The sequence below is a fragment of the Cervus canadensis genome, chromosome 3 (genome assembly GCF_019320065.1).
Source record: "Cervus canadensis isolate Bull #8, Minnesota chromosome 3, ASM1932006v1, whole genome shotgun sequence".
NCBI lineage: Eukaryota > Metazoa > Chordata > Mammalia > Artiodactyla > Cervidae > Cervus > Cervus canadensis.
In genome coordinates, this window is record NC_057388.1 from 98010772 (window position 1) to 98038607 (window position 27836).

General features: G+C 38.7%; 1 protein-coding gene across 1 annotated transcript in view; it reads right to left on the reverse strand.

The window, feature by feature from the left end:
- The window catches only part of KDM7A (lysine demethylase 7A), a 75231-nt gene that overhangs the window by 6641 nt on the left and 40754 nt on the right, over nucleotides 1-27836 (reverse strand). The window contains exons 4-19 of the mRNA XM_043463865.1: nucleotides 24918-25078; nucleotides 22939-23080; nucleotides 22461-22647; nucleotides 21343-21505; nucleotides 16240-16327; nucleotides 14933-15039; nucleotides 13591-13682; nucleotides 10231-10320; nucleotides 8324-8533; nucleotides 6711-6835; nucleotides 6344-6498; nucleotides 5024-5121; nucleotides 4386-4534; nucleotides 3993-4201; nucleotides 2564-2649; nucleotides 473-746 (exon numbers count right to left, since the gene is read on the reverse strand). Coding sequence (XP_043319800.1) covers nucleotides 473-746; nucleotides 2564-2649; nucleotides 3993-4201; nucleotides 4386-4534; nucleotides 5024-5121; nucleotides 6344-6498; nucleotides 6711-6835; nucleotides 8324-8533; nucleotides 10231-10320; nucleotides 13591-13682; nucleotides 14933-15039; nucleotides 16240-16327; nucleotides 21343-21505; nucleotides 22461-22647; nucleotides 22939-23080; nucleotides 24918-25078 — 2336 coding nt within the window. The remainder of the gene's footprint in view (nucleotides 1-472; nucleotides 747-2563; nucleotides 2650-3992; nucleotides 4202-4385; nucleotides 4535-5023; nucleotides 5122-6343; nucleotides 6499-6710; nucleotides 6836-8323; nucleotides 8534-10230; nucleotides 10321-13590; nucleotides 13683-14932; nucleotides 15040-16239; nucleotides 16328-21342; nucleotides 21506-22460; nucleotides 22648-22938; nucleotides 23081-24917; nucleotides 25079-27836) is intronic.

A 27836-nucleotide genomic window follows, 5' to 3' on the forward strand; every position in this document is an offset into this window, starting at 1 on the left:
ACATGCCTGGAAGTCCACTGCTTAAAACCGTTCCAGCTCACCCACGAGATAAGGGCCAACCTCCTTCCTAAGACTTGTAAGACTCTCCCCCGGTCTGAGCCCTGCCTATCTCTTCAGCACCAGCTCTTACCCATCCTGCTTCAAACTGTGCTTCAGCAACGCAACTGCTTCCTACCTCACCCCATGCTGTTTCTTCCCTTTGTCCTACGGGTCACGCTGTCTCCTTCGCCTTCAGTGCTGTCTACACTGTCCCCCCCACCTCAGCATGGCCAACCCATTACCGCCTTTCCAGGATCTACCTCCCCCTCCAGGAAACCCCTCCTGCTCCTCAGGGTTGACTGAGATACCTTCTTCTCTGTCCCCATAGTAATCTGAGCACCTGCTATCAGTGCTGTGTCCATACCCAGCAGGCTGTGAGCAATGACTGCAGAGACATGTCTATTTAACTTAACCTACACACATGTGACGTTACCTTTTGTTGCCTGGTTGCTGATAGGTGGTGGATTTGACGCAGGTCTCTTGGTGGGGTGAAGGGGCACTGAAAAGGAAGTTTCACCAACAGGCCTTTCTGGGCTTATACTGCCGTTACTTAGCTGGCACGCCCCTGATATCAAGCTTGAACTCTGCGTATACTTTGCATTCTGAAGGCTTGAGCCACTGCTGTCCACACAATTCCTACTTTGTACTTTCTGACTGATTTCTGATGAAACTTCCTTTTTGATGCATTTCTGGCCTCTGTTTAGATCCTAAGAAAGAAGGAAATAAGGCCAAATTTTTAGGGTTTCTTTAAGATAAGTAGTAACAATTTAAGAGAGAGAAGAAACAGATTACTGAACTTGGGTTTTCTTAACATGAAGTAGCCATAGATGACCCCTCCTGATGGTCATCTCATTCCAATACCTAGTAGCTCTGAAGGATTCAGGTTTTGAAGATGCCTTGTAACTTAAGTTGAGACATCTTCAAGTCAAGAAGAAAACATTATAGATAGATAGATAGATGATTGGTGGGTCTTGAAATCAAAACAGAGAGGGTCCCAACCAGAATTAAAAAGAGAAAAGGAAAAGAACTTTCCATAAACTTGGAAGGAGCATACTGTAGCTGTACTGTTTCATGAAACTAGTTTTAAGTGTGTGTTTGTGTGTGTGTATTAAAGTGAATTTCTGATTGTGTAATGGTGAAGTTTTAAAAACAGCATTAAACACAGACTTGCTTTAAAACAGTCTTACAAATACGCTTGAGCATGAAGAAACAGCTTTTCAATTTAACACACTTTTCTAATACCACTCTAGATTACAAGAAACAGAAATTCTATTTTCTCTAAGGTGATCTTGCTAATCATTTGTCTTCTACTTCTTTATTTTCAAACACAATTATAAAAGCAACAGCTAGATTTAAATAACAGCTTACCTTTTAATACTAAATCCTATAATGCTGAGTTATAAATTTTATAACCAGTGAGGCACTATAAAATCATACATTAATAAGCGAATTCTTAATAGTTAAGGAATTTCTTACCTGACCTTTGTCTCTGGAGCATATCCTCCCATTAAAAGAACTTGTACTTGCCTTTAAAAAATAACTTGGTTCTTTCTCTTTTTATAAAAGTAATTGACAAGTATTTAGAAAATATAGATAAGCCAAATGAAGAACATCAAAACCACCCATATTTCTGTTATTCAGAGAGCAAATGGGGTTGGGAGGCTTGGAGACTCCACTGTGCCACCTAAGAGTTTTGATTCTTTCTTTGGTTGTCATTTTCCAAGGTCTGCAGCAAAAAGGTCATGCTACTGCTGCTGCTACTGCTAAGTCGATTCAGTCATGTCCGACTCTGTGTGACCCCATAGACGGCAGCCCACCAGACTCCTCTGTCCCTGGGATTCTCCAAGCAAGAATACTGGAGTGGGTTGCCATTTCCTCCTCCAAAAAAGGTCATATAGTCTTCCTTTTTTGGTGCTACTGGCAACGTTTTTTTAAAAAAGGTATTTTGGGGGTTCATTTTGTTTGGTATAAGCATTCATACACGAGAATCCTAAGACATCAAGTGTCTTCTCTTGGAGCAGTGACTCTTAATCTGGAGTTAACGAATGGTCTGGGGTGAGGGTGGGGCACAAACGTGAGAAAAATGTAAGCACAAGTCATATTTATGGAGAACATTTTTTGGAAAGAAAACATTTTCCTGTAACTGTCATCAAATTCTCAAAGAAATTTGGTATCTAAAAATGCTCAATAAACAACAGCAGAGATTAAAAGGATCCTTGTGGTATTGTGGTACTTTTTTCCTTTCATGTTTCATTCTAGCCAGACATAACCTAAAGGTGTTGGCAGCCAGGAGTTTTTAACTGCTTTCTTAAATAAGTTGCTTTTTTCCAGATAACATTCTATCCATAAGCCTTTCATTGGTTAGTCAGAATCCCTAAAAATGGGCAGCTGTTCAAATGTACATTTAATGATAATTGTTAAGCTTTCTATATCTGGGGGTTGATTACTGATTGCAGTTTTAAAAACAAAAGCAAAAACAGAGCTAATGACAGTCCTATTTCAATATTTCAAACCTTGAATATACCTGAAGATTAAATCTGGACGTTGTATCAAACTGTTTAATCCAGGAAGAACTCCTCAAGTCTTGATCTTCAGTCTTGACATGATATCCTAAAGAGAAATTTTAATTAAAAATCTTCTCACAAACTGGATCTTAAAGAACAAAGTTAGCCTGCTGCTTAAAACTGAAAGTAAATTTATGTTGACATTTTATTTAAAAAATGAGCATGCTAACTCTTTATTCATATACTTTCACCATACTCCTTTCCCTCTCAAAAACAAAACAGTCACCAGCTTGCAATCCAACATGTTAATTATTTCAATTCTCTCAAAGACTGTCTGTCTTTCTTTCTATGGCAGGTTTTGGGCCAGATGCTGGAGGACCTAGATCAAATTCTGTGGCCATCTGTTGTAGATGTAAAACCAAGTGCAATACAGTTTCTCTAAAAATAGTATATTTTCCCATACAGAATAAAGGCATATGTTTGCCTGGATCTGGCAGCATTTCCAGAGAAGCTTTCTTTTCAAGGGGCCAAAGAGATTATAGGAAGACAGAATGGTAAGTGGAAAGACAGAAAAATCCAGATTTGAACTTGAGACTTTTTATTACCAATGCAGCTTTAGGCAAGTTATATAACCTCTTTAAACCTGAGTTTCCTCTTATACAATAAGCAAAGATTTTGAAATCACATGATCTAGTCTTGGGTTCAAATTCCAGTCACCGAGTAGCCATGTAAGTCTGGGCAAGTTAACTCCACTAAATCTTTTTTTCCTTACCTATTAAAGCTACATTACACACACCCCATGTGTCGTTTCAAGAATTAAGTGAAATGAATGCCAAACTCCTGGCACATAGCTGACACAGCTAGGTGGGAATTAACATAATTCCTACAGGAGACTTCAGTTTTAATGTAGTACCATCTTTTCCCTAATCCTCCTCAGATTTTTAGGGAAACAAAATTTCTCCCTAAAGGCAGACAGAAGAGACCACTATGCGGCACCACTGATATTGCCACTGAGTCTTCTCTCTTTCCCAAAGCCTCCTTTTCAAGTAGGAGAGAATACCCCCAAGCAGAAACAGTTCCCTTCCATAAAAGGAAAAAGAGTGGATTGTTCAAATTTAGCACATCAATTAAGACACAAACATTCCTTCCATTCTGATCAGCTTATAAAAGGGAAACAATACTGTCTTGCAAGTCAGAGAACACAACTTCTTAATCCTTTAATTTACATTTTAAGTTATTCTATTTGCATCTAACATTTGTCAACATTTTATACATATATATATATATATATGTATATATATATAGCCAATATGTCTAACACCATCCCCAACTGAAGATGTTTAATAAACATTTCTTGTTCATAATCTCTAACCTCAAACTAGGATTACAGGGCTATTACGGTGAGGGTTCTGTGTTGTTTTTCAGAGACTTACAATTTATGTTTCTTACCACTTTCCACTGGCTTATCACAGCGATACAACTGCCTGACCTCATGGTTACTGCTGTGGCAGCTGCTGGGGTCCTGGAGAGAGGGTCTTTCACCACCGCAGTCTGTGCTTTGTATCTGCCTTTGTAAACACGTGGAATAGTGCAACCCTGCCATAGACAGCATGCCCTGAATAGCTTCTTCCTCTGTGCTCGTCGAGGTAGGACATTCCCTGAAGGGCAGATCAGCAGAAAAGACAAGAACTTTCTTACTCAAAGGAAATATTTGGTAAAATTTAAAACCAAAACACACACACACACAACAAAAACCCCCAAACAAAACAAACAAAAAATAACAAATGTTTTCCTATCATTTATATCACATTGTAATAAGACCATCATCATCAGCATGCCTACCTTTTAACTGGAATTTCGCTTCGAGATGGCTTCTGGCTCTTTTGAAGGAAGTTCCTCATCACATTAGATTCTTCCTTAAAGTTTGATGTTATCTCCTGTTTCTTTTCATCACCTGAACTTTCAGACTCTTCAGTGGTAAAATTATTTTTCTGAGATAATTAAATGGAGGGAAATCTATATAAGAAATCGGAACAAGTTTGTACAAACTAACCAAAAACACTTTATCCATCTAAAGGGAAAGTAAGAACTTAATTATCATGGAATTATTTCTGTATTTCATATGAAAAAGTGGAAATCTCTAGTTACTGCAGTAACATAATTCCTTAGTTTAAAAAAAACCCACACAGTACAGGCTTTCTCTAACGCAAAACGAAACATAACCTATGAGGAAACATGAGAAACCTGAGAGCTGGATCTCCCTCTACCCTTTCCAAAATCAGACAGAAGCTGTGTTGATCAGATGTAAGTAGTCACATGACAGGGTGTGTGTGTAATTCCCACTGCAGAGAAGGCTCTGTGCCACAAAGGTCAGACAGACAGGCTTTGGGAAAGCTGTCATCCACTTTCCTCCCACATAAAGGAAAGTGGGTGTTCATCTTTCCATCACATAACTCTAAGTTACAGGGTCCCAGGCGTACCAGTGCAGTGCAATCAGGTCCAGAGTCTTCTGAATCAGAAATATCAGAATATTCAGATGATCGATTCCTGAGTTCTGATTTCACACTTGTTAAAAACCCTGAGAAGGAAAATGATCAGAGAAAAAGAGCCATCAGAATTGGAACAAAGTGCCATCCAAAGGCTGTCCAACTCCTTTCTCACTGCTTTCATTGTCTTCATTTCATTCTTCCCCCAAGGACTTTTTCCTTAATTAACCAAGATACAGATTGAAGTGTATTCTTAAAACTTCTGTGGTATTTATTGAATATGGTTTACAACCCTTGCATTATATATTATTGACTATTATATATTTCTTCCCAGAAAAAATCTCAACACTGAAATTAGCTATGATGCTTTTCACTTTCTGTTGTGCTTTATTTGTCTCAACAGAAAACAAAACAAAAAAACTCTCCTGGGCCTAAGACACATTCAAGTAGACAGTGAATCCAACAAGCTTATAGACCAGGCTTCACCCTTGCCTCTCTTTCCCCACAGCACTTTCAGGTAGCAACTGCTGGTTAAAGTTTCCATTGATCAGCTGCCTCTCCCCTGGCATGTGAACAAATGTAGAGTCACAACAATAACATACTTATCTGGAATTAGCAGGAACTGAGGTATTCGGCATGGATTAAATAATGTTAATTATCTAGAACTTTCACTTATCAAGTACTAAAATGTTTAACTACTTTTTAAGATAGAAGGGTATATGGAGGCTCTGAAAAATGTTGAGAAAATGAAGACTTCATTCAAAGAAGATCTCAAGGAGGAGGAGGTGTTACTATTCATTGCATTGATGGTAACCAATTAACAACCAAGTAGAGGCCTTCTTGTCAATATGCAATCAAATAAAATAATACTTGAGTTACTAATAGCTTCAGATCAGCCAGTTATATATGTCTCCTAATTCTGAAAACCGTATGTATATTAGCTAAAATTATCTTGGAAACTGCACTACATTTGCAACTGCTTCATAATTTGGAGTAGAGGCCCATAAAATGCATGAGCTTTTATGTGACTCTTGTAAAAACTGTCATTAGATGAGGGTGTCACTGGCCGATGACATCCTTGTCACTAATACCACCTTCCCCGGCTGCCACCCCTCATTGGGAGGTCACATTCAGCATTTCCCTGATGGAGAGATGACTCAGAAATGCTCCAGATTTCTCAAAACAGTATTAGGGACGTAAGAAATTTTAATCCTACTACTAATTTAAGCACTTTAAAATGAGCGAGTTACCTGTCATATTATTAGCATATTAATAATGAACAGACCTTTAAAATGACCATTAAAACAAACATACTGTTAAGTGGTTTTTGAGACTCTTCATTCTCCACTCCCTCTATTCCTGAACTCTCTTCCATCTTCACTTTTGCCTTTTTTGTCCTTCTCTTATCCTCTTCATTTTCACTATCTGCTGTATAAAGACTCTGATCTGTGAAGGGTTGTCTCTCATCCCTATATATAGAGGGAAAAATAATCAGTCAGAAAATAGTGCAACTGTGCAGCCAAACAGTATCACACCCTCCTTACTTTGCAGAGCAAACTGAGAACTGAGACAGTTTCCCCATATTTCAGGCAGGTGTGCAATGGTCTGGACCCGGAATAAAATGGACAGAGCGAATCCACAGAAAACTAAATGCTCTGATACTTTGATCTACTTCACGTACTTAATTATCCTTCCATTTGTCAGCAGCAATCGAAGATCATTATCTTTCGCTCTCCATTCAGGTACTGTGGAAGATGGCTGGAGATGTTTGTTGAATTTTCCGTTCAGTTTTGAGCTCAAGATGTCCTTAAAGTATAAAAACAGAACTTACTTAACCTCCACCCTCAAATATACCTGCTTGACAAGTAAAGGAGCAGGATAGTATACCACCACCTCCCCCTGCCCCCGGCCCCACTGCCCCACATCCTAAGAGTGCTGGGCAGCCTCCAAGGCTAGGGCATTTGCAGTGCTGCAACATGGAAACTAAATGGTTCCTAAAACCAGAATGAATGTGGTTCATCTTTCTGTAGGGCCAGTAACAGTAAAACACACTCTACAAAGCAGAATATAAAATCTGCCTCACGTGAATTCAGACATTTCACTCTTGTAGAAAGCTGAAAAACTGGAGACGTACTGCCGTCATGTACTTTGAATTCGCTTTCCCTTGTTTCTCCCTAACTGCTGGGTCCTTGCCGGTCCCCCTATTTCTGACCTAATCTCTAGTCCTCCCACCAGGTACTCTCAGCAATTTACGGGTCACCACCCTGCTATCGCCAGGAACAAAGGCCACCGAGTGACATAAAGGCACAACGGTAGCTGGTTTTTAAAACATAAAGAATATTTCCTTTAATATTTTTCTTTAATAATACATAGAGCTTCTTATAATAACCTGAAGCTTCTCCCAGACGGCTATGGGTTGAAGGAGGTTTAGAACAACAAAAGCTTAAAACAGTAGAAATATAATTATATAAAATTTAAACTATTTAAGGAAGCTTTAATTTCTATATAACTTCTGTAAATATGTTAATTCAGAGATACTGCTATCTTTACTCATTTTAAACTGTCCTCTCCTTAAGATGTACAATCATGGATGACATGGATCTCACCACAGGTCAGTGGCATGTTTTACAAAGGCCCCACGCTGAGCTCATGACTCTGTTAGGCCAGCATTTCTCAAACTGTAATGAGTTTAACAGTCTCCCAGACTAATAGTGATGCATGCTGCTGCTGCTGGGCCAGGGAAAGGCCTACAGCACCTGCACTTTCCTCTGCCTTCAATACTCCTCCTCAAGTCTGTATATCCACCTGACGTCTTCTGCTATGTAAGTTCCTGTCAAATGCACCCACCTGAGAGGTTCTCCGACCACCTCAGCAGAAGCAACCAGCCACCCCAGCCCCTTTATTCCACTGCTCTCTTCCTTTACGACCTTTTTATCTGAAATTACATGACTTTAATACCTGTCTCTGACTTCGATCCTTCCAACTTGAGCTTGGATGGAAGCTACATGAGGGCAGGGCCCTGAGTTCTGCCCACTCTGGTAGCTTCCCAGAGCCTAGAAGAGAACCTGGCACTCAGTAAACACTCCATATACAGGTCAGCAAACCGATGGGACCTGTTCATCCTACTTCTACACGGAAGCAAGTCCCCATCACGAGCAGAAGTGCTGCTGACCCCTAGGGTGCTAAGCAAAGATCAGACAACAAGAATGGCCAGCCTGTTCTCTTTCTATCTTCCTTCTGAAGGCACTTCAGAAACGACTGAGTCTCTCATGTGACCATGGAACAGAAGCTTGCCTCTTCCCAGGGACACATCTCCAGTCTTCTGAGCACCTCCCTCGTGTGGAGCTCCAGGATGTCGAGGTTGGAAGGGGTTCGGACATTGTGGTCTCGAAGTTTTCGCATCCTTCGTCGGGAATGGTATGGGGAAGCTGCTTCACTTGAGGACCGTGAAACTGGACACACAGAAGGGATTCCCTGAGATTTAACTGGTTTGCCGTTTTCCTCCTTTAAGAACAAAATTTGGGGTATTTTTATGACAAGGCCACAAACATAGATGACTAAGTAATCATCTATAAAAATATTTTAGAAAACAAAAAACATTCCTTTTAATCATATAAACAAAAAACACCAAATTATAAAACTTGAACAGTTCTGCTGAGATCTTTTCCCCTTCTCTCTCCCACCTAAAATACTGTGAACATATATCCTTGATTTTCAACATAATTTTAAAGGCTGTGTCATATTCTACTGTAGAGATATAGCATAATTTACTGACCTAATACTTAGGGATAGATATTGTTTTCATTCTTTTACTATCATTTTGGTTCCAAGAGGTGATAGTGGTAAGTGGGTATAGTCATATATCAAGTGTAACTGGAATTGTCTCATTTACTTTATTAAAGTAATGCTAAGTCAGGTATATGCCAGTTAGAAATCATAAACTAATTTATACTTCCTATCAGCAGAGCAAAAATATAGAATTTTATCTTTGCCAATGTGATAAACCATCATTTGAAATCATAAATTATGTGGTAATATGTGGTTGAATACTTTTTCACATATTGAAAATATTTTTCATATTTTTATTGAATTGGCCATTTCCATCTCTTCTTTAGTGAAATTCCTGTTTATATTTTCTTTGTACATTTTTCTACAGCCATTTTGCTGCCTTCTGTACTCCCTACCCTCCAATTAAAAAAAAAAAAACAAACCACTTTGGTGACTATTTTTGTCTAATTATTCTTCCAAGAATATTTTACCATTTTCAATTTGTAATACTAATTTGGAATTGACATACTCTAGAAATGACACTCCCATTTATTAAACTAGAGTTTTATTTCTCTTAGTAAAGATTTATAGTTTTTCATATAGACCTACACTTTCTTATTGAGTGTATTCCTAGTTTTGGTTGTTGTTGTTATATATGATATTTATATACCTATACATTTACATATATTAAAATTAAATATATGACTTTTTACTTTAAAAATTCATTTATATGCAGCTCTTCAAAAACATAAAATAATCTCCTACTATATCTGAACATGTTGAGAATTATATGAAATACTCTATCCAAGGATATTAAACCCAACATTTTAATACCTCTTTTTTGTTTCCCAAATACAGCCCTGATCTGAGCCGTTAAATCATCAGCATCCATTCCTCCACTTAACTTCCTTTCAGTTCAAGCTGGACACTAAAATAGAACCACCTTCCTGAAGAATTACTTTAATTAAAATCCCCTATCTTTAACACCTAGAATATCTTCTAATTAATAAAATACCTAATCTCCCACTTCATGGGCTTTTATCAAAGGGCATATACCTAACCCAGTTGTCATAATATTTTCAGTTGAGTGGGTCTCCTTGCCCCAACCCTCTTTCCAATCCAGCTTCACCGGTTCTTACTCATCTTAACATGTATTCATCTTTGCATTGCAGAAATGAATGACATCTGAAAGTTTTGTCTATTCTGTATTTTTTCATTTTGGGAGTAACCTGAAGAACCTGAAGTAACTCGGTAACTACATCCTTATTACTTCATTATGATAAAACATTCCAGATTTCTCTGTAGGGCTTTGAAACCCTGAAACTTCTTTCAAGAATGTCGAGGCTTTCCAATATTTGTAGTATGGTGGTAGATCCAACTGCCTCTCAAAGTAGATAGGAACCAAGCATTTAGATGATAGTTTCTACTCTTACCTCTATTGCTCGAATTACTTTAGAAAGTTCTTTAATAAGATGTCCAGGTCTAACATTGTCTGGAATTTCAAAGGCATGTTCAGATACAAGCTGTATTTGGATTAACAAAGATAAGACAACCAAAGTTATTTACATTTTAAGATGTAAAAACTAATCGATTTTTAGATTCTCTAGATTTCATAGACACAGTCAAATACCAAGAAGCCAGGTCTCAGAACTCATGGAGCTGGTTTCATATCTTCTAAGGAGATCCTTATTAACTTATGAAATCCTTTTACTTTGAGTTAAACATGGACTTGTCTTTCTGTGAATTTTGCTCAATATGGACTAAAAGCCTACTGTAATTCTAAATACTACTATAATTAGTAAAGAAACTAAGCCTTAAATTTAATTTATAATACAAAAGGATTTGTAAGGGGAAACACAGGCACTAAAATAATCCTAGCTTCTCATGGTAAGTCTAATTCATAAAGTCTTTTTTTTTTTTTTTGCTTTTCAAAAGTAAAACAGGAAAAAGATTCCATCAATAGGAAAGAGGAATTAATTGGCGAGTTACCATATCTACTGAAGTGCAAACTGCTATCATTATTTTATTATGTCTAATTCCAAATATTAATCTGTTTATCTAAGAACAGGCTTCCCAGGTGGCTCAGTGGTAAAGAATGCACCTGCGATGCAGGTTCAATCCTTGGGTCAGGAAGATCCCCTGGAGAAGGAAATGGCAACCCACTTCAGTTTTCTTGCCTGGGAAATCCCATGGACAGAGGAGCCTGGTGGGCTACAGTCCATGGGGTTGAACTGAACACAACTTAGCGACTAAACAACAACCAAATCTAATAACATTTGACCTTTAGATGCCCTTAACATACTTATTGCTACTCCTGCTTTATATCCTCTCCCTGGTTTTAGCATAATTTATTAAAACAAACTAACAATAACAGTAACACTAAGTGCGAACTATGTGCCAGGCTGAGCAACAACAAATTAAATAACAACAACAAGAAAATAACTGAGCGACTGAACAACAGCAAATGTGCCAGGCAAGATACAGCTGAGTACGTTACAGATGTTAACTCATAAATCACTTCAACACTAGACAAGAGGTTCTACTAGGACTCTCATTGTACAGGTTCGCGCTTTATCAGCAGCACAGCTGAGACTTGAATCCAAGCCTCTGACTCTGGAGTCCACACCCTGAACCACTAGGCTACTAAGCTGCCTCTCAGTTTAGAGCAAGGTTAACAATTAACTACAAACATCATGCTTTTAAAAGTGTACTTCAGATGTAATGAATTAACAGTATCTATTATTGATGAACTTTGTTGTTGTTCAGTTGCTTGGTCATGTCCGACTCTTTTCAACCCCGTGGACTGCGGCACGCCAGGCTCCTCTGTCCTCACTGTGCGTCAAAATCACCCACAAGTTTGTTACAGACAAAGGTTCATAGCCTACTACAGATCTATTATACCAAAATCTCTCTGGAAAAAAGGTTATTTCTAAAAATCTCTATAGGCAATTTTGATAAACACACAAGCTTGAGAACAACTTGTCTAAAGCTTTCAGAAGGAAAGGAATTACACAGTTTTTACAAGATACCCTTTGTTTTTACCTTGTTATATACGATATACTTTTGCAATCTGTTTTTGCCTTTATTTGTCATTTAGATGATGACATCTCTGATGCTGATTTTTATTTTCCTATATGCTTCCACAGTGCCCCTGCTCTAATGGGTATACAGCAATGATAAAAAAAAAAAAAGAAAGGAAGCATAAAATTATTGGGAGGGTAATCTATTACCCTCAGAGAGTAAAGAACCTGCAGGCAATGCAAGAGACGCAGGTTTGATCCCTGGATGGGGAAGATCCCCGAGAAGGTAATGGCAACCTACTCCAGTACGGCTGCCTGGACAATCCCATGGACAGAGGAGCCTGGCAGGCTACAGTCCATGGGGTCGCAGAGTCGGACTCAACTGACAGACTAACACTTTCCAGTATCTTTTAGGTGGCTCAGTAGTAAAGAATCCGCCAGTCAATGCAGGTGATGCAGGTTTAATCCCTGGGTCGGGAAGATCCCCTGGAGTAGGAAATGGCAACCCAGTCCAGTATTCCTGCCTGGAATATTCCATGGACAGAGGAGCCTGGTGTGACAATCCATGGGGTCACAAAGAGTCAGACACAACTGAGCGACTGAACACAAGCACACAGCAAGTATCTTTTAAGAGCAGGATTTTTATTTCAAGTGCACATTCGAGAAATTAGTAGGGAAATGTATTTTCATCAGATAAAATATTTATCACTTATTAAAGCACTGTGTGTAAAGTTACAGGAAGGAAATAAAGATGAGAAAGTCCCTGTTTTTTAAGAGCTCATAAATGTAGACAATAGGAAATGGACACATTACTTTTAAGTCCACTGGCACAAGAGACATGCTATGGACATATAATGAAAGGACCTATGAATTCCAAATGGAGAGATCTGAGATGACCTCTTAGAGGTGGCAGGATTCACATGCAAACTAGACTACAGTTCAGAGAAAATGGACAGCTCCTGCTTGAGCCTGGACATCTCTTTTCCTTTGTTCTTACATAAGACCAGCAGAGGGATAACAGCATAGACTTTGCAAACACAGAGACCAAGCTTTCGTCTTAGCTCCACCAGTTGTCTTGGGCAAGCACTTAAACTCTGAATCTCAACTTCTCCATATGTAAAATGGGGACAACAAAAGCACCCCAGACTCATTTAGTTGCTCTGAAGAGTAAATGAGTTAGTAAATGCATTTACAGATATAAAGACTAAACACAGTGGTTAGCACACTATGTGAGCACAAAGTTATAATTATTATTCTATATCTACATGTTAATTTCTTAGTCAATATCCCAGATACTCTCAAATTTACTTTCTTTTCAAGATTAAAGAAATACTAGGTACTTCATTCTCATAAATATAAACAAAACCCAGCACATCTGTATATACTAATAAAACACAGGTTGTACTTCTCAGTTAAAGCATGATTCCTATTCCTTCTACCACTCCCACTCATTGACAAAACAGCATAAGGGCTCTGTTTTCCTGACCTTGCCATATGAAAATTAACAGTTTCCCTGATGGCTCAGATGGTAAAGAATTTGCCTGCAGCACAGGAGACCCAGATTCAATCCCTGGGTTGGGAAGACAGGGAATGGCTACCCACTCCAGTATTCCTGCCTGGAGGATTCCATGGACAGAGGAGCCTGGAGGGGCTATAGTCCATGGGGTTGCAAAGGGCCGTGGACACGACTGAAAGACTAACAATTTCACACTTTTCACTTTCCTGACCTTGCCATATAAAAATTAAGTTATTTCACCAAAGACAACTACTTACTTCTTTTTTCATCCATAATTTTAAAGCAGTATGCAGTGCTTTCACTCCCTGTACTAGGTAAGTCTGAGGCTGGAAACCATCCTCTCTCAATTCTGTGGGAATGAAGTTAAGGGGGAAAGGAGTTAGGTTCCGTGGCAAAGTGTTTAACTTTAGGTTTTGAGTAACCACCAAATATCAAACAAGTTAATAGAGAGGGAAAAAAGTGAAATAAGAAACAATCAATTGACAAGATGAGAAAGAAAAAGAAACTGAACTACACTAAAAACTAACTACTACCTCCATCTCACACAGCAGCACCACTCTCAAGACACCCACCTCCACACAGTGCTACACGGTGTGAGATGGGGTTCTTACTACTTGTTCCTTCCAAAGAAAGTGAGCCCCCCTCACCCCTTCTCAGGAAAGAAACCATGAATGAGTTCCATCATTTAATTCTGGGCATGCTATCCTGGGAAAACAGTCATTGATTTGCTTCTTTTCATTCTACCCTTTCTTCTTGTGCAACTTTTAAATGAGAAAACCCCCAATGTTTAGAATAGACTTTGCTGTTTAATCTGTTTATATCTCTTATTCTGTGGAAGTTAATTATAATAGTAGCTCTATTTCCAAACTTACTAGAAATGTAAGACAACACAAAAACTAGATCGACTGTATTCTCATGGGCACAAGGGTAAAGCAAAATAGATAAAAGTTAGAAGTGACACTGAGTCTCCAACTTGACTGCTCAAAAATCATTAAACCAATACTAAAACACTAAAATCTGAAAAGCCACATAAAAATGTAGCTTTCACATTTAAAGGGATATTCCCCCACCCACCCGCCCCCCCCAAAACCATTCTTCTTCAGCCACAGATGCACAGCCTGACACTAGCTGGTTTGCACTAACAGGTGCCTTATACTGACCACGTAACAATCACAACAGTAACAGCACAGGCACCACCTGATTCTCTCAGGACAAGAGAATTATTCCCTTGAATTTTTTTAAAGCAAATGCTTGGGGACAAATATTAAGTAACAGTCTTTGGCTTCAACTACGTTTTTTGCTAGGGAGGCACTTTCACATGCCTGATAATCTGTGCAGGTGACTAGAGTCCCAGGAGAAAGAACACTTTTCAGTACTACCTGTGTGGTTCCAATGCAGCAGTTCATGTATTTTTACAACTATGGACTAGAGATCTCCTAATTTGTTAAAAAGCTTCTGAATACGGGGAAATCATGCATATAAAAAACAAAATAGGGACACTAGCCATCATATTTTTAAAAGGACCTCTCTATCAGTGACTTTAAGTGAATTTATAAATATCATGCATCACATGAAACAACAAAATGTTCAAATTATTACCTTTTAGGGTTTCCAGCAAGTTTTTGGCTACAAACCAACATATGGCTTCAAAGAAAGGGAATTTGAAAAGATCTGGTGTTTTAAGTCTTTTTTCCATCTCATAACACCTAAAATAAAAGTTGAAGAAATTCAACATTAGCATTTCCAAAGTTAAATGGAGGCAACCAACTTAACTGAAATAAGGCAGCCCATGAAACAGAAGACCAATGGGGTCCTACACATTGCTCAACACCACACACGTGGGTAGGACTGAGTCGTGATTTGACTCAGGTCTGCCCTTATCAGACCTGACAGTATACTGAAGAATTTACACTGGGCTTCAAAAAGATCACCCCTAGGGATCTGTAGCCTAGCTTTAACAGAAGGAATTTTACAAGGGTTCCACTGTAATAAATACAATGTGTTTAGAAACCAGCTCCCTGTATTGGACAGCACCCCAACATCCACTCGTGGAGTTTTCTTTAGGTCCCACTAAGCATTCCAGCTCAGGACCACACTTGGGAGGGGTCAAGGTGAGACGGCAGAAACCACAGGGTGAGTTTTTTCCAAGAGTCCTTGCAGCAGTCCATATAGCCAGGAGCCGTCTTTCTCCAGGGACACAGCTCAAGATTCACTTGGCAAGTGCGAGAGTTTGGCTTAAAGCTTCATGCCCCGTAAGAACCAGAATCTCTTGTAATAACTCCACTGATGCATGGCTTCCAGGGTTCCCCATGGGCATGCCAAGTTACAAGTCAGGAAAGTCAAAAGACATGGCTCCCTACCAGGTATTTCCAGTTCTCCCAGTCCTTGCACAGTTTATCAATGAGGAATCATTTTACCATAAGCAATGTTGCCTAATAACATTCTTATTAGGCTACCAGAGGAAGTTTTTGCCCAAAAGTCAGATTGTCATGCAGAAGGGGAAATAGTTGGTAATCCTCCACCACAGCAAAATTGAAACAGGTGTTTCCTAACTTCGAATTGTTCTGTCCCAGCCCCATATGTTACACCTGAGTCTGACCTGATTTAGTTCAATTCTCTCACTGGAAAAAGAGCCAAAGGAGAGCCTATCCATCTCTATAAAATTCTGAAATGTGGGGAGATATTTAGTCTCAACTTGAATAAATGATTCTTTTTGTTTTAGATTCATCAAGGTGTCCTCCTGTCAAAATTTTAAGGCAATGTTTTTGTCAAAAGTTTCAAATAATTTCTCAGAGCCTATCTCCATGATATCACAATCAAATGTGTTGCTGAAATTGTTTATCTTTAACTTTCAAGTCCTATTCAAGAAAGAATGAAAAGATCCTTCAAGAGCTGATAACACAAACCTGAGCTGCATGCCAATGTTAAGGTTGTGCAGAAAGTTCCCCCCAAAAGCCATACAGTCCTGAGAAGTGAGCACAGCATGAATCCACCCTGAAACGGTTAAAAGGATATGTCAGGGACTGTTCGATATTTAAACAACACAAATGTGATATCTACCTGTTTTACGAAACACACAAAAAATCAGTTTACCTCATACTTCAGTGCCAGAGAAGCTAATGTCTATTATGATCTAAAGATGCAATGATTCAAGTATTTATTAAATGCCTATTCTATGCCAGCTTCTGGGCTGTGTTTCAGATTAACGCATTGACCCAGTTAGACAAAATTATGGTACAGAACAGAAGGAGGTTTTGGTAGTTGTTACTGTTTTTATTTTTTAGTTTAAAAACACATCTAACTTTATGTTAAAGATTTTACTCTAAGACAAGTCAAATCTGGTTAGAGTGAGGCAAGCACGTTTTCATTAAATGAACAATTGGAACTGGCTGAGCCCCTGGCCTTCCTAGTGTCATCCTGAAATGACTGCCTGTAGGGACCAAGCAGAGGAGGACGGGTGGGACTCCACCCAGGACCTGCCTCTAAGAAAGAAAAGGTAGATCCCCCATATTCCATTAGGCAGGGTTATGGCCCTACAAATACAAATGTTGGCTATTAGAATGATATCTTCCCATAAAGCCAACATGTTTCCAAAGTGAGGCTCATTTCTTTTTTTTTTTCATTTATTTTTATTAGTTGGAGGCTAATTACTTTACAATATTATAGTGGTTTTTGCCATACATTGACATCAATCAGCCATGGATTTACATGTGTTCCCCATCCTGAACCCCCCTCCCACCTCCCTCCCCATCCTATCCCTCTGGGTCATCCCAGTGCACCAGTCCCGAGCACTTGTCTCATGCATCCAACCTGGACTGGAGATCTGTTTCACTTGGTAATATATATGTTTCAATGCTATTCTCTCAGATCATCCCACCCTCGCCTTCTCCCATAGAGTCCAAAAGTTTGTTCTATACATCTGTGTCTCTTTTTCTGTCTTGTATATAGGGTTATCGTTACCATCTTTCTAAATTCCATATATATGCGTTAGTATACTGTATTGGTCTTTATCTTTCTGGCTTACTTCACTCTGTATAATGGGCTCCAGTTTCATCCATCTCATTAGAACTGATTCAAATGAATTATTTTTAATGGCTGAGTAATATTCCATTGTGTATATGTACCAAAGCTTCCTTATCCATTCTTCTGCTGATGGGAATCTAGGTTGCTTCCATGTCCTGGCTATTATAAACAGTGCTGCAATGAACACTGGGGTACATGTGTCTCTTTCAGAACTGGTTTCCTCGGTGTGTATGCCCAGGAGTGGGATTGCTGGGTCATATGGCAGTTCTATTTCCAGTTTTTTAAGGAATCTCCACACTGTTCTCCATAGTGGCTGTACTAGGTTGCATTCCCACCAACAGTGTAAGAGAGTTCCCTTTTCTCTACACCGTCTCCAGCATTTATTGCTTGTAGACTTTTGGATAGCAGCCATTCTGACTGGCATGTAATGGTACCTCATTGAGGTTTTGATTTGCATTTCTCTGATAATGAGTGATGCTTAGCATCTTTTCATGTGTTTGTTAGCCATCTGTATGTCTTCTTTGGAGAAATGTGCTTAGTTGTTTGGCCCATTTTTTGACTGGGTCATTTATTTTTCTGGAATTGAGCTGCAGGAGTTGCTTGTATATTTTTGAGATTAATCCTTTGTCTGTTTCTTCATTTGCTGCTATTTTCTCCCATTCTGAAGGCTGTCTTTTCACCTTGCTTATAGTTTCCTTTGTTGTGCAAAAGCTTTTAAGTCTCATTAGGTCCCATTTGTTTATTTTTGCTTTTATTTCCAATATTCTGGGAGGTGGGTCATAGAGGATCTTGCTGTGGTTTATGTCGGAGAGTATTTTGCCTATGTTCTCCTCTAGGCCTTTTATAGTTTCTGGTCTTACATTTAAATCTTTAATCCATTTTGAGTTTATTTTTGTGTATGGTGTTAGAAAGTGTACTAATTTCATTCTTTTACAAGTGGTTGACCAGTTTTCCCAGCACCACTTGTTAAAGAGGTTGTCTTTTTTCCATTGTATATTCTTGGTGAGGCTCATTTCTAAGAGATGATGTGTAACTTCTGAAAGAAAGGTCTTGGAGACCAAACGTAAAGACATTATACAAATGTAAATAAATATATTCACATACATTTGCATGGAAAAATTGACTGTTAAAACAGACGGATCCCATTTTCTTTATACTTTTCCTAATTTGATTTGTCATTGTTCTGTGATACAGTATCTATAAAAGGCCAAGAAGACTAGATTTCAAGTGGTGGCCATTTGTGTGCTCAAAGGCACAAAGTCTTAAGCTTGACCCTGAAATCACAAATTTGAAGTCTGTGTCGGCTTCAGATTCTGGTTTGGAGAGTTCGGGGCGGGGTGGGCGGGGCTGTCACAAGGATCGGGATGCTCCACTGTCATCTTGTGAGCGGGAGCCAGGTTGCGACAGGCAGGACAGGGCCACACAGCAAGGCTGTCCTGCATTGGCCAGGACTTTCAAATATCTGCTGGGCATTCAGACAGGTACAGAATCTGTCACTGACTGAGCCCAGAAATGATAGCTCCATTAATGTGAAACACAGCATCTTTTGCAAGGTTTTGGCACAATTTTCTAGGAACACAACTAGGTAGCCTGTACACTGAAGAAAATTTATCAGTTGCCAAATACCTTGGGGGAAAAAAACCCACACTATCTATTGCAGTGGTTCTTCAAACGTGGTCCCCAGACCAGCAGCATCAGCCTCAGCTGCGAGCTTAATAGAAATGCAAATTTTCAGGCCCACCCCAGAGCTGCTGAATCAGAACCACTGGGTTAAGGCCCAATGCTCTGTATTTTGGGCTTCCCAGGTGGCGCCAGTGGTAAAGAACCCCCCTCCCAATGAAGGAGATGCAAGAGATGCAGGTTTGATCCCAGGGGTGGGAAGATCCCCTGGAGGAGGGCCTGGCAACCCACTCCAGTATTCTTGCCTGGAGAATCCCATGGTCAAAGGAGCCTAGTGGGCTATGGTTCACACGGTCGCAAAGAGCTGGGCAGGACTGAGCACACACATGCTTTGTGTTTTAATAAACCCTCCAGGTGACTCTGAGGGTCCACGTAGTTTGAGAACCGTAATCCACACCAACGCTATAGACCCTGAGCTACCCGCCACACACCTGTACTGCTTAGCTGGCCTATGCATCACCCTGCCTTCCAGTGCTGCTGTGCCTGAGCAGGGACATTGCAAAACAGTATTTTATTATAAATTACTTCTAATTTCTTTATAATCTAATTAGGTTATTACATCAGTTGGGGGGAGGGAACTATTGGTGCTGGCGGTTATACTGATGATAAATTTGAATTTAAGATTTTAAAACAGATATAACAAAATATTTACTACAAAAGGGAGCTTTGGGGGTCTTTAAGGGACGGGTTTGGCCCATTCACAGTGAAAATATTGATAGGTATCTAGATTTTATAAATTCTGGTAGTTCTAGGCATTTACTCATTCATTTATTCAAGACATACTTATTATATACTCCAGAGCCAAAGTAAGAAAGCAGGGCCTATAACAGATCCTTGCAAACTCTGCAGCCATTGAGGTCACCCAAATCAGAAGAACACAACTCTTAGAACCCCTGGCCTGCAGAATCCATACCCTGCATTCAGTCACCTCTCAAAATGATATACCTGATGCCTGTACCTGAGGCTATAACTAAGGCCGATACTCAATCCCTTCCTAGGCTCCCTCAGAACAGACTCATTTGCCTCCTAATTATCCCAGGACAGCAGCCCAGATTCCTACAGCAGCCTTGGCCTTCAGCATCAGCGTAGAGCTGACCAGTTAAAAACTGAAGGGAACTTCATCAAAATTTAAAAATTTTGTGCAAAGGACATTATCAAGAAAGTGAAAAGACAACCCACAGAATGAGAGAAAACATTGCAAATCATATATCTGAAAAGGGTCTATTCAGAATATATAAAGAATTCTTACAACAATAAAAAGACAGCTCAGCTTAAAGGCGGGCAAAGGATTTAACAGACATTTCTCCAAAGAAGACATACAAATAGCCAGTATGAAAAATGCTTAGCATCGTTACTCATTAAGGAAACACAAATTAAAACCACAATGAGATACTAGTACTTCACACCTACTAGAATGTCAAAAATAAAGAGAAGCACAGTGTTGGTGAAGATGTGGAGAAACTGAAATAACTTTACATTGTTGGTAGGGATGTAAAATGGTGCAGCCATTAAGAAAACAGTTTGGCAGTTCCTCAAAAAGTTAAACATCATTAAACCATATGACCCAGCAATTCCACTACTAGGTATAAACCCAAGGGAAATGAAAACAAACCTCCACACAAAAACTATCACACAAATGTTCAAAGCAACACAATTCGTAACTGCCAAAAAGTGGAACCAACCCAAATGTCCATCAACTGATGAGGGGATAAATGAAATGTGATACATACATGCAATGGAATATTATTTGGCCATAAAAAGCAATGAAACACTGATAAGAGATACAACATGGATAAGTCTAGTAAACATGATGCTAACTAAAAGATGCTGGATACAAAAGGTCACCTATTATACATGAAATGTCCCAAACAGGCAAATCCAGAGCCAGAAGAAAATTAGAGGTTACTAGGGGCTGAGAGGAGGGGAAACAGGGAGTGACTGCTACTGGTACAGGGTTTCTTTTTGAGGTGATGAAATGTTCTGGAATTAGACAGGGAGAGGGTTGCACAGTTCTATTAATCTACTAAAAACCACTGAATTGTACACTTTTAAAGGGTGTATATTAAGGTATGTCAATTTTTCAAAATAAAAATGAAGGCAAATGACATAAAAACACAATGCCAAAACAAGTTGAACCACAAGAGAAACCCTCTAAGGGACAAAGACGTGAAAAGTTCAACATAAGAATTATCTCTCAGGCTATGCAAAGCTACTTTCCAAACATGTTAAACTCAGAGATTCCAATCAAAAGCTGACTCTGTGATGAGCAATCGCTATGGGGAGTGGGGATGGGATTAAAACCTTACCTGTAGGAACAAATAAGGTATGTCCCTGCTTTACCACACATTTGTAGCATTTATCCACCTTATCTCCAAAGAACACTTCACTCTGGGTCACAGATGAACTCCAAGATTCATAGAGGGCCAAATTGTCATCTGTTGGCTTTATCAAATAAAAAACCTTCTCGCCCTAGGAGGAAGTAATCACACTATTTTTGAAAAAGGAAATGCCATTCTCAGGGTGGCCTATATTGATGCAATTTCCCAATACAATGTTCTAAATTACATTAGATAATTGTCAGATTTCTCAGAAAGACATATTTCACATGCCTGATCAACAGCTATTGCCTTTAGTAAGCATCTTCACAGGTACTAAGGCTCCCCCTCCCAATACGACAAGGGGTCAGTAAAGCCGTGATGGAGAAACAGTTACAGGAGAGGAGGGTAAAGAATCACAAGCATCCTACTGATCTCATGTTCAAGGTATAGAAGTAAATACAGGTTAATGGGCCCCAGGTTACAGAGAGTCATCTCTGCAAACTCTGCCCTTTCTTCTAAGACCTGTAACACTACAGCTGTTTTTAAAGACTTGTGAACAGACTTTCTTTAGTGACCTGACCCTCTGCTTTCACATGAAGCAAAAGAAGAGCTCAAGGCACAGCATCAGAGTCCAGAGCGTTGCTGATGCACAGGCACGTGGTTTAGACGAAGATCTGGTTCAAGACTGTCACTGTTCTGTGACGATGGAAATGCTTCCTATCTGTGCTACCTGATACAGTAGATGAAAAGCCCTAAGTGGCTACAGAGCACTTGAAATGTGGTTAGTACAAATGACGAACTGAATTTGACATTATGTTTCATTATTTACATTTAGCCCCATGTGCTGAATGGCTACTGTAATGGAAAAGCACAGTTCTAGATAAAGCAAGGTGAATATAGGCTCCCAAGGAGAATTCGTAATTTTATGGGCATTCCTGACTTATCCAACTAGCTGTCTTTAGCCTGACCTTAAGATCAGAAGCAATTATTACTCTAATTTTGCTCCTTCTCAGGTATCTGATTCATGGATTGACTGGTCATTGACTACAGGGAAGAAGACTGTATGTTTTTGTAGTTAAGTGAACAAAGAAATACGCGAAGCTTACCCAGAGGACATGGTACCAAACTGAAGTCCCACCAAAATCAATGTGGAAATCTGTGTAGCTGTCTTGAACTCCCATTAAGCAGTATTTCTGAACAAATGGCTTGGGAAAGACTGAATCATCTGGCCAATAATTTTCCACCCAGGAAAGTTTTCTGGCTATATCAGGAACCTCCACCAATTCAGACATCCTTTAAAAAAAAACAAAACAGACACACACAAACACACACACCCACATCATGCAAATTAAAACTTCTTAAAACTGCATCTCCCATCTCAACCCCAACCAAGAAATTAACTGAAACTCAAGGCTAACAAGAATACTTAAAAGTTTGAGCATGCCAAAGCAAAATGTACAACATAGCTATATCTCTGGACCACTTTAGGAGTCACAATTATGTTTCTTACTAAAATAAATTCATCATTTAACTACATTTAGCTAACATTCACAAGGCTAAATCAAAATGCCCAGAACTACTCACTTTGTATCTGAAAATTCAAGGCTGATCACATTTAACACTTTTGGTCTGTTGGGATTCGTGAAGTATTTCACATAATTGTGAAGTGTCATTTTGCTGTCTGCCTGCCTTGCCACATCAATGACATCTATCACTTTGTCACCACCTGCAGAGAAAAATTATCGTCTTATTATTTTGCTTAAGAGTTTCATCAATAGATGCCCTAAAGAAAAATATTTTAAAGACCATATTTACTGCACATGATAATTAAGCTATCTGTAAGAACTACATAGCCTAGACAAAGACTCTTCCTATATCCTCACTTTTTAAGTCCAACTGGAACTTCGGAACAAAGGAACAATTTTTGAAAGAATAAAGCAATTAAGACAGAGCTGCATAATTAACACCGAGTGTGAAAATTTATGTGTTTACAAAGGTTTCCATACAACAATGATTTCTTGTGCAGCCTATGACAAAAATGCATATTACACTGGTAGGTAAAAACTGTGCCACATGTTCTGGCTGTTAATTCCTGGTGATCAATAATTATAATTAAGAATTCTACACAAAATGTGGACACAGACTTTTCCCTTTTACTTCAACACTTAAGATTCTGAGTCCATCATTTTGAGAAACCAATCAGTCATTGGGGAATTAGTGAACAAATTAACCAGTACAAACAATTTCTGTTTGCCTGGTAGTGTCTTCTCTCCTAATATTCTGCTTCAAGAAAAAAATGAAACAAAAATCAGTTCATATTATTGTCTGTGAAATGAGTTTTGAATTGGGATTAATTTACAATTTTCCTATAAAACCATGAGGTACTGCATGTACAACACTGAATCACCCTAAAAACCAGTTAGTTTTACAATGCCCTACAGGATAAGGTGAAATTCAAAATACGGCAATACTTAATCTGAAACAGGAAACAAATAAGTGCCAGCTTCTTACCTGAATGTAACTTTAAACAAATTAAGAAAGTCAAATAGACTATATTATATTTAGCAGGCAAAACAATTCTGTTAACTGAAGCATTTTGCAGTATTAAAAAAGTTAGCTATCAAGTAGTGTGAACATTTTACCTACACTTTTATTACACTAGCTATTTATTTTACAATGTTATCTATACAATCAGGTTTATGTGAAACCTCAGCCTCATCTTCTAATTTATCAAATAGTTCAAAACTAAGCTGAATGTGAAGTCAGACAATTTAACTGGATTTCCTCAGTGAAACAATTGGCAATGTCAACCAATGGATCGATAAAGGGACAAATGCTCAGATTATTTCATGCTCAGAAGATAACATACTGGAAAGAATAGACAGTTTGAGTCAAGATAGACTTGAGATCTAATCCTTAAATAATCTTTATCTACTTTGCTGACAAGGAATGAGATCTACATAGAGTCAGCTTTCTCTCTCAATACCCTAATGAGAATGAAAGAAGTAACTGAAAATGTCAACAATAATGCAACAGAGAAAGGGTCTTCCACCCTGCTTCTTATACCTTTCTGCGACTCAATACAAAGCATTAAGTCCAGACATCATTAAATGGCAGTATCCTCAAGTCATTAAAGTAAAACTAGGTTTGAAAATAAGCTTCTCTTTTCTAGGCAGCAGGAGGTTACTAAACCAGGATCCAGAAATCTTGCACCTGAATGCTGCTACCAAGGTCTAGAACTCACCCAGTTTCCCAAAGACTTCTTTTTCATATCTGTAGCTACCCCTCTGTAGTATTTTTTCCTAGCAAGTATCAGTAAATTTGAGGACAAAAAAACAAATAAAGCAACAGGATGAGGCTGTACAGAATGCTTCCTTCTGTCTTTCTGAAAGTAGGTCTGCTGAGAAAAACGTTTTCAACGTACATGACATTGCATTTCACTTTTCCTGACCCAGAAACTGAACTAAACTAACACCTCTTCATTCAGTTTTTGGTATTTTAAGATAATATCAAGTTTATTTTTACCGTGTTTTCCCAAGCAATTAAAGGAATCAAGTTCGTACCTACATAACGTTCCACATCCATAACAGAAAAAGTTGGTGGAGGGAGCCTGAGTCCTAGATCATCTAATTTGGGAACCATTATAGGGACTTCAAATCCATGTTTCTCCAGGTATCTTTGTGTCAGCTGGCTGCCATGCATCTTTACAATGATTTCATCGGCACTAAAGAAAACATAAAAGTAAAATGTCATCTTTGCTGATAAGTTCAGCTAAAAAAAAATCTGGTAATGGATTAATTCATATGCTATATTATTACCTGTATCAGTGGTTCTCAACCTATCTCATACCTAATTTTCCTTTTTTATAACTAATGTTTTATAAAGCTCCTTTTAGTATCCTACATGTAATTGGAAAAATATATGTGAATTATATAAAATGCCTTAACTATAACAAGAGAAAAAACAAACTATAGCAAACTATGGATTGCAATATGTAAATATTCAGGTAAACAACACTAGAAAAGGTAACAGAATAACAGTTCAGTTCAGTCACTGGTCATGTCCTACTCTTTGCTACCCCATGGACTGCAGCATGCCAGGCTTCCCTAACAGAATAACAAAATAATGGGATGCCTACAATTAGTCGTAATGAATGGTTGGATTTAAAAGAAGTAACAAGATTAGAAGTAACTCAACACATGCTGCATAGAAGCCAGAAGAACAAAAGGGAGGGGGTACAATACAATAAGAGCTGGTTAGGATAAGTAAAACCAGATCATATTTCATCTGGCTATAAAATTCTACAAATATTTATTAGACATCATAAAGTCGCCTGAGACACAGAACAATTCATGTTTTCCTGCAGACTGGAGGATGACTAGCATCCATAGTCCTTACTCATTGAAACAACGTCCAAATGCCCCAGTTGAGAATTCCTGATTTAAAAGATCATTATCCTAAGTATTTAATAAGTTTTAATACATTAGTCACCTTCAGCCACTAAAAACAGGTGCATTCTGGCTGCATTCTTTAATGACTAACCTGTTCTAGGCATTACACTCAAGTCTGTCCCTTTTCACTGTCTCCTCAGTTCAGTTCAGTCACTCAGTCGTGTCCAACTGTTTGCTACTCCATGAACTGCAGCATGCCAGGCTTCCCTATCCATCACCAACTCCTGGAGCTTGCTCAAACTCATGTTCATTGAGTCTGTGATGCCATCCAACCATCTCATCCTCTGTCGTCCCCTTCTCTTCCTGCCTTCAGTCTTTCCCAGCATCAGGGTCTTTTCCAATGAGTCAGTTCTTTGCATCAGGTGGCCAAAGTATTTGAGCTTCACCTTCAACATCAGCCCTTCCAATGAATATTCAGGACTGATCTCCTTTAGGATGGACTGGTTGGATCTCCTTGCAATTCAAGGGACTCTCAAGAGTCTTCTCCAACACCACAGTTCGAAAGCATCAATTTTTTGGCATTCAACCTTCTTTATGGTCCAGTTCTCACATTCATTCATTACTACTGGAAAAACCATAGCTTTGACTAGATGGACCTTTGTCGGCAAAGTAATGTCTCTGTTTTGTTTTTTTTTTTTAATGTCTCTGTTTTTTAATATGCTGTCTAGGTTGGTCATAGTTTTTCTTCCAAGGAGCAAGCATCTTTTAATTTCACGGCTGCAGTCACCATCTGCAGTGATTTTGGAGCCCAAGAAAATAAAGTCTGCCACTGTTTCCACTGTTTCCCCATCTATTTGCCATGAAGTGATGGGACCAGATGCCATGATCTTAGTTTTTTGAATGTTGAGTTTTAAGCCAGCTTTTTCACTCTCCTCTTTCACTTTCATCAAAAGGCTATTTAGTTCCTCTTAGTTTTCTGCCATAAGGGTGCTGTCATCTGCATATGTGAAGTTACTGATAATGTCTCCTGGAAATCTTGATTCCAGCTTGTGTTTCATCCAGCCCAACATTTCGCATCATGTACTCTGCATCGAAGTTAAATAAGCAGGGTGACAACAGTCTGCCTTGGCACACTCCTTTCTAAATTTGGGACCAGTCTGTTTTTCCATGCCTGGTTCTAACTGTTGCTTCTTGACCTGCATATAGATTTCTCAGGAGGTAGGTCAGGTGGTCTGGTATTCCCATCTCTTAAGAATTTTCCAGTTTTGTTGATTGTTCCCTAACCATAAATCAGAGATCTCTAAAAATGGAGATAGTCTCAATTTTATATTCCAAATGCTCACAGAATTGCAGCTGCTATACATTGAAAGTTAAGGGCAACATTTGCATAATAGGTTAAACACAACAGTTTCCTTTTTTACAATCAGATCTTAGCTGTCTTGATGTCATCTGTAGCCTAGCTGTCAAGGAGATAACAGGAGAAACTAGGTCCCTGAATTACTGAGCTCAGATCATCCCACCTTCTCAGAAACAGCAGGTCAGTTTAAGGCCTTAAAATATCCAGACAGACTCTCCTTGGACAGTCATGTAAGTAGAAGGCTTAGAGCTTCTTTACCTGACTCACTGAGTTCTGTATTGCCTTTTATTTTCCCCATAAATATTCCCAAGTGTTCCTTCTTCCTCAGCCTCTGAGAACTTAACAATTCCTTAAACCCAATCTAAAGGAGAATCTTAAATCTCTTGTACTCCTTCATCTTAAATGTTTGGTGTTCTACTCCTCCAAAGTGATCAAAAATATATAGATTCAAGTGCTCAAAAATATAGGTACATCATTACTTACAAGAGAAAAAAAAACTGGACCCTTTACCATAGTGGGACGGTTAAGTAAACAATGGTACATATATATGGTACACACACACACATACTATTGCACACTACATAGCAGTTAAAGAGTGAGATAAATTTATGTATATATGCGGAAGGGTATCTATTAAATGTAACAGTAAAAAAAAAGCAAGTTGCACAACATATGTGTAACATAACTCCATTTTATCTTTTAAAATTAGAAGTGTATATCCATCACACATCTGT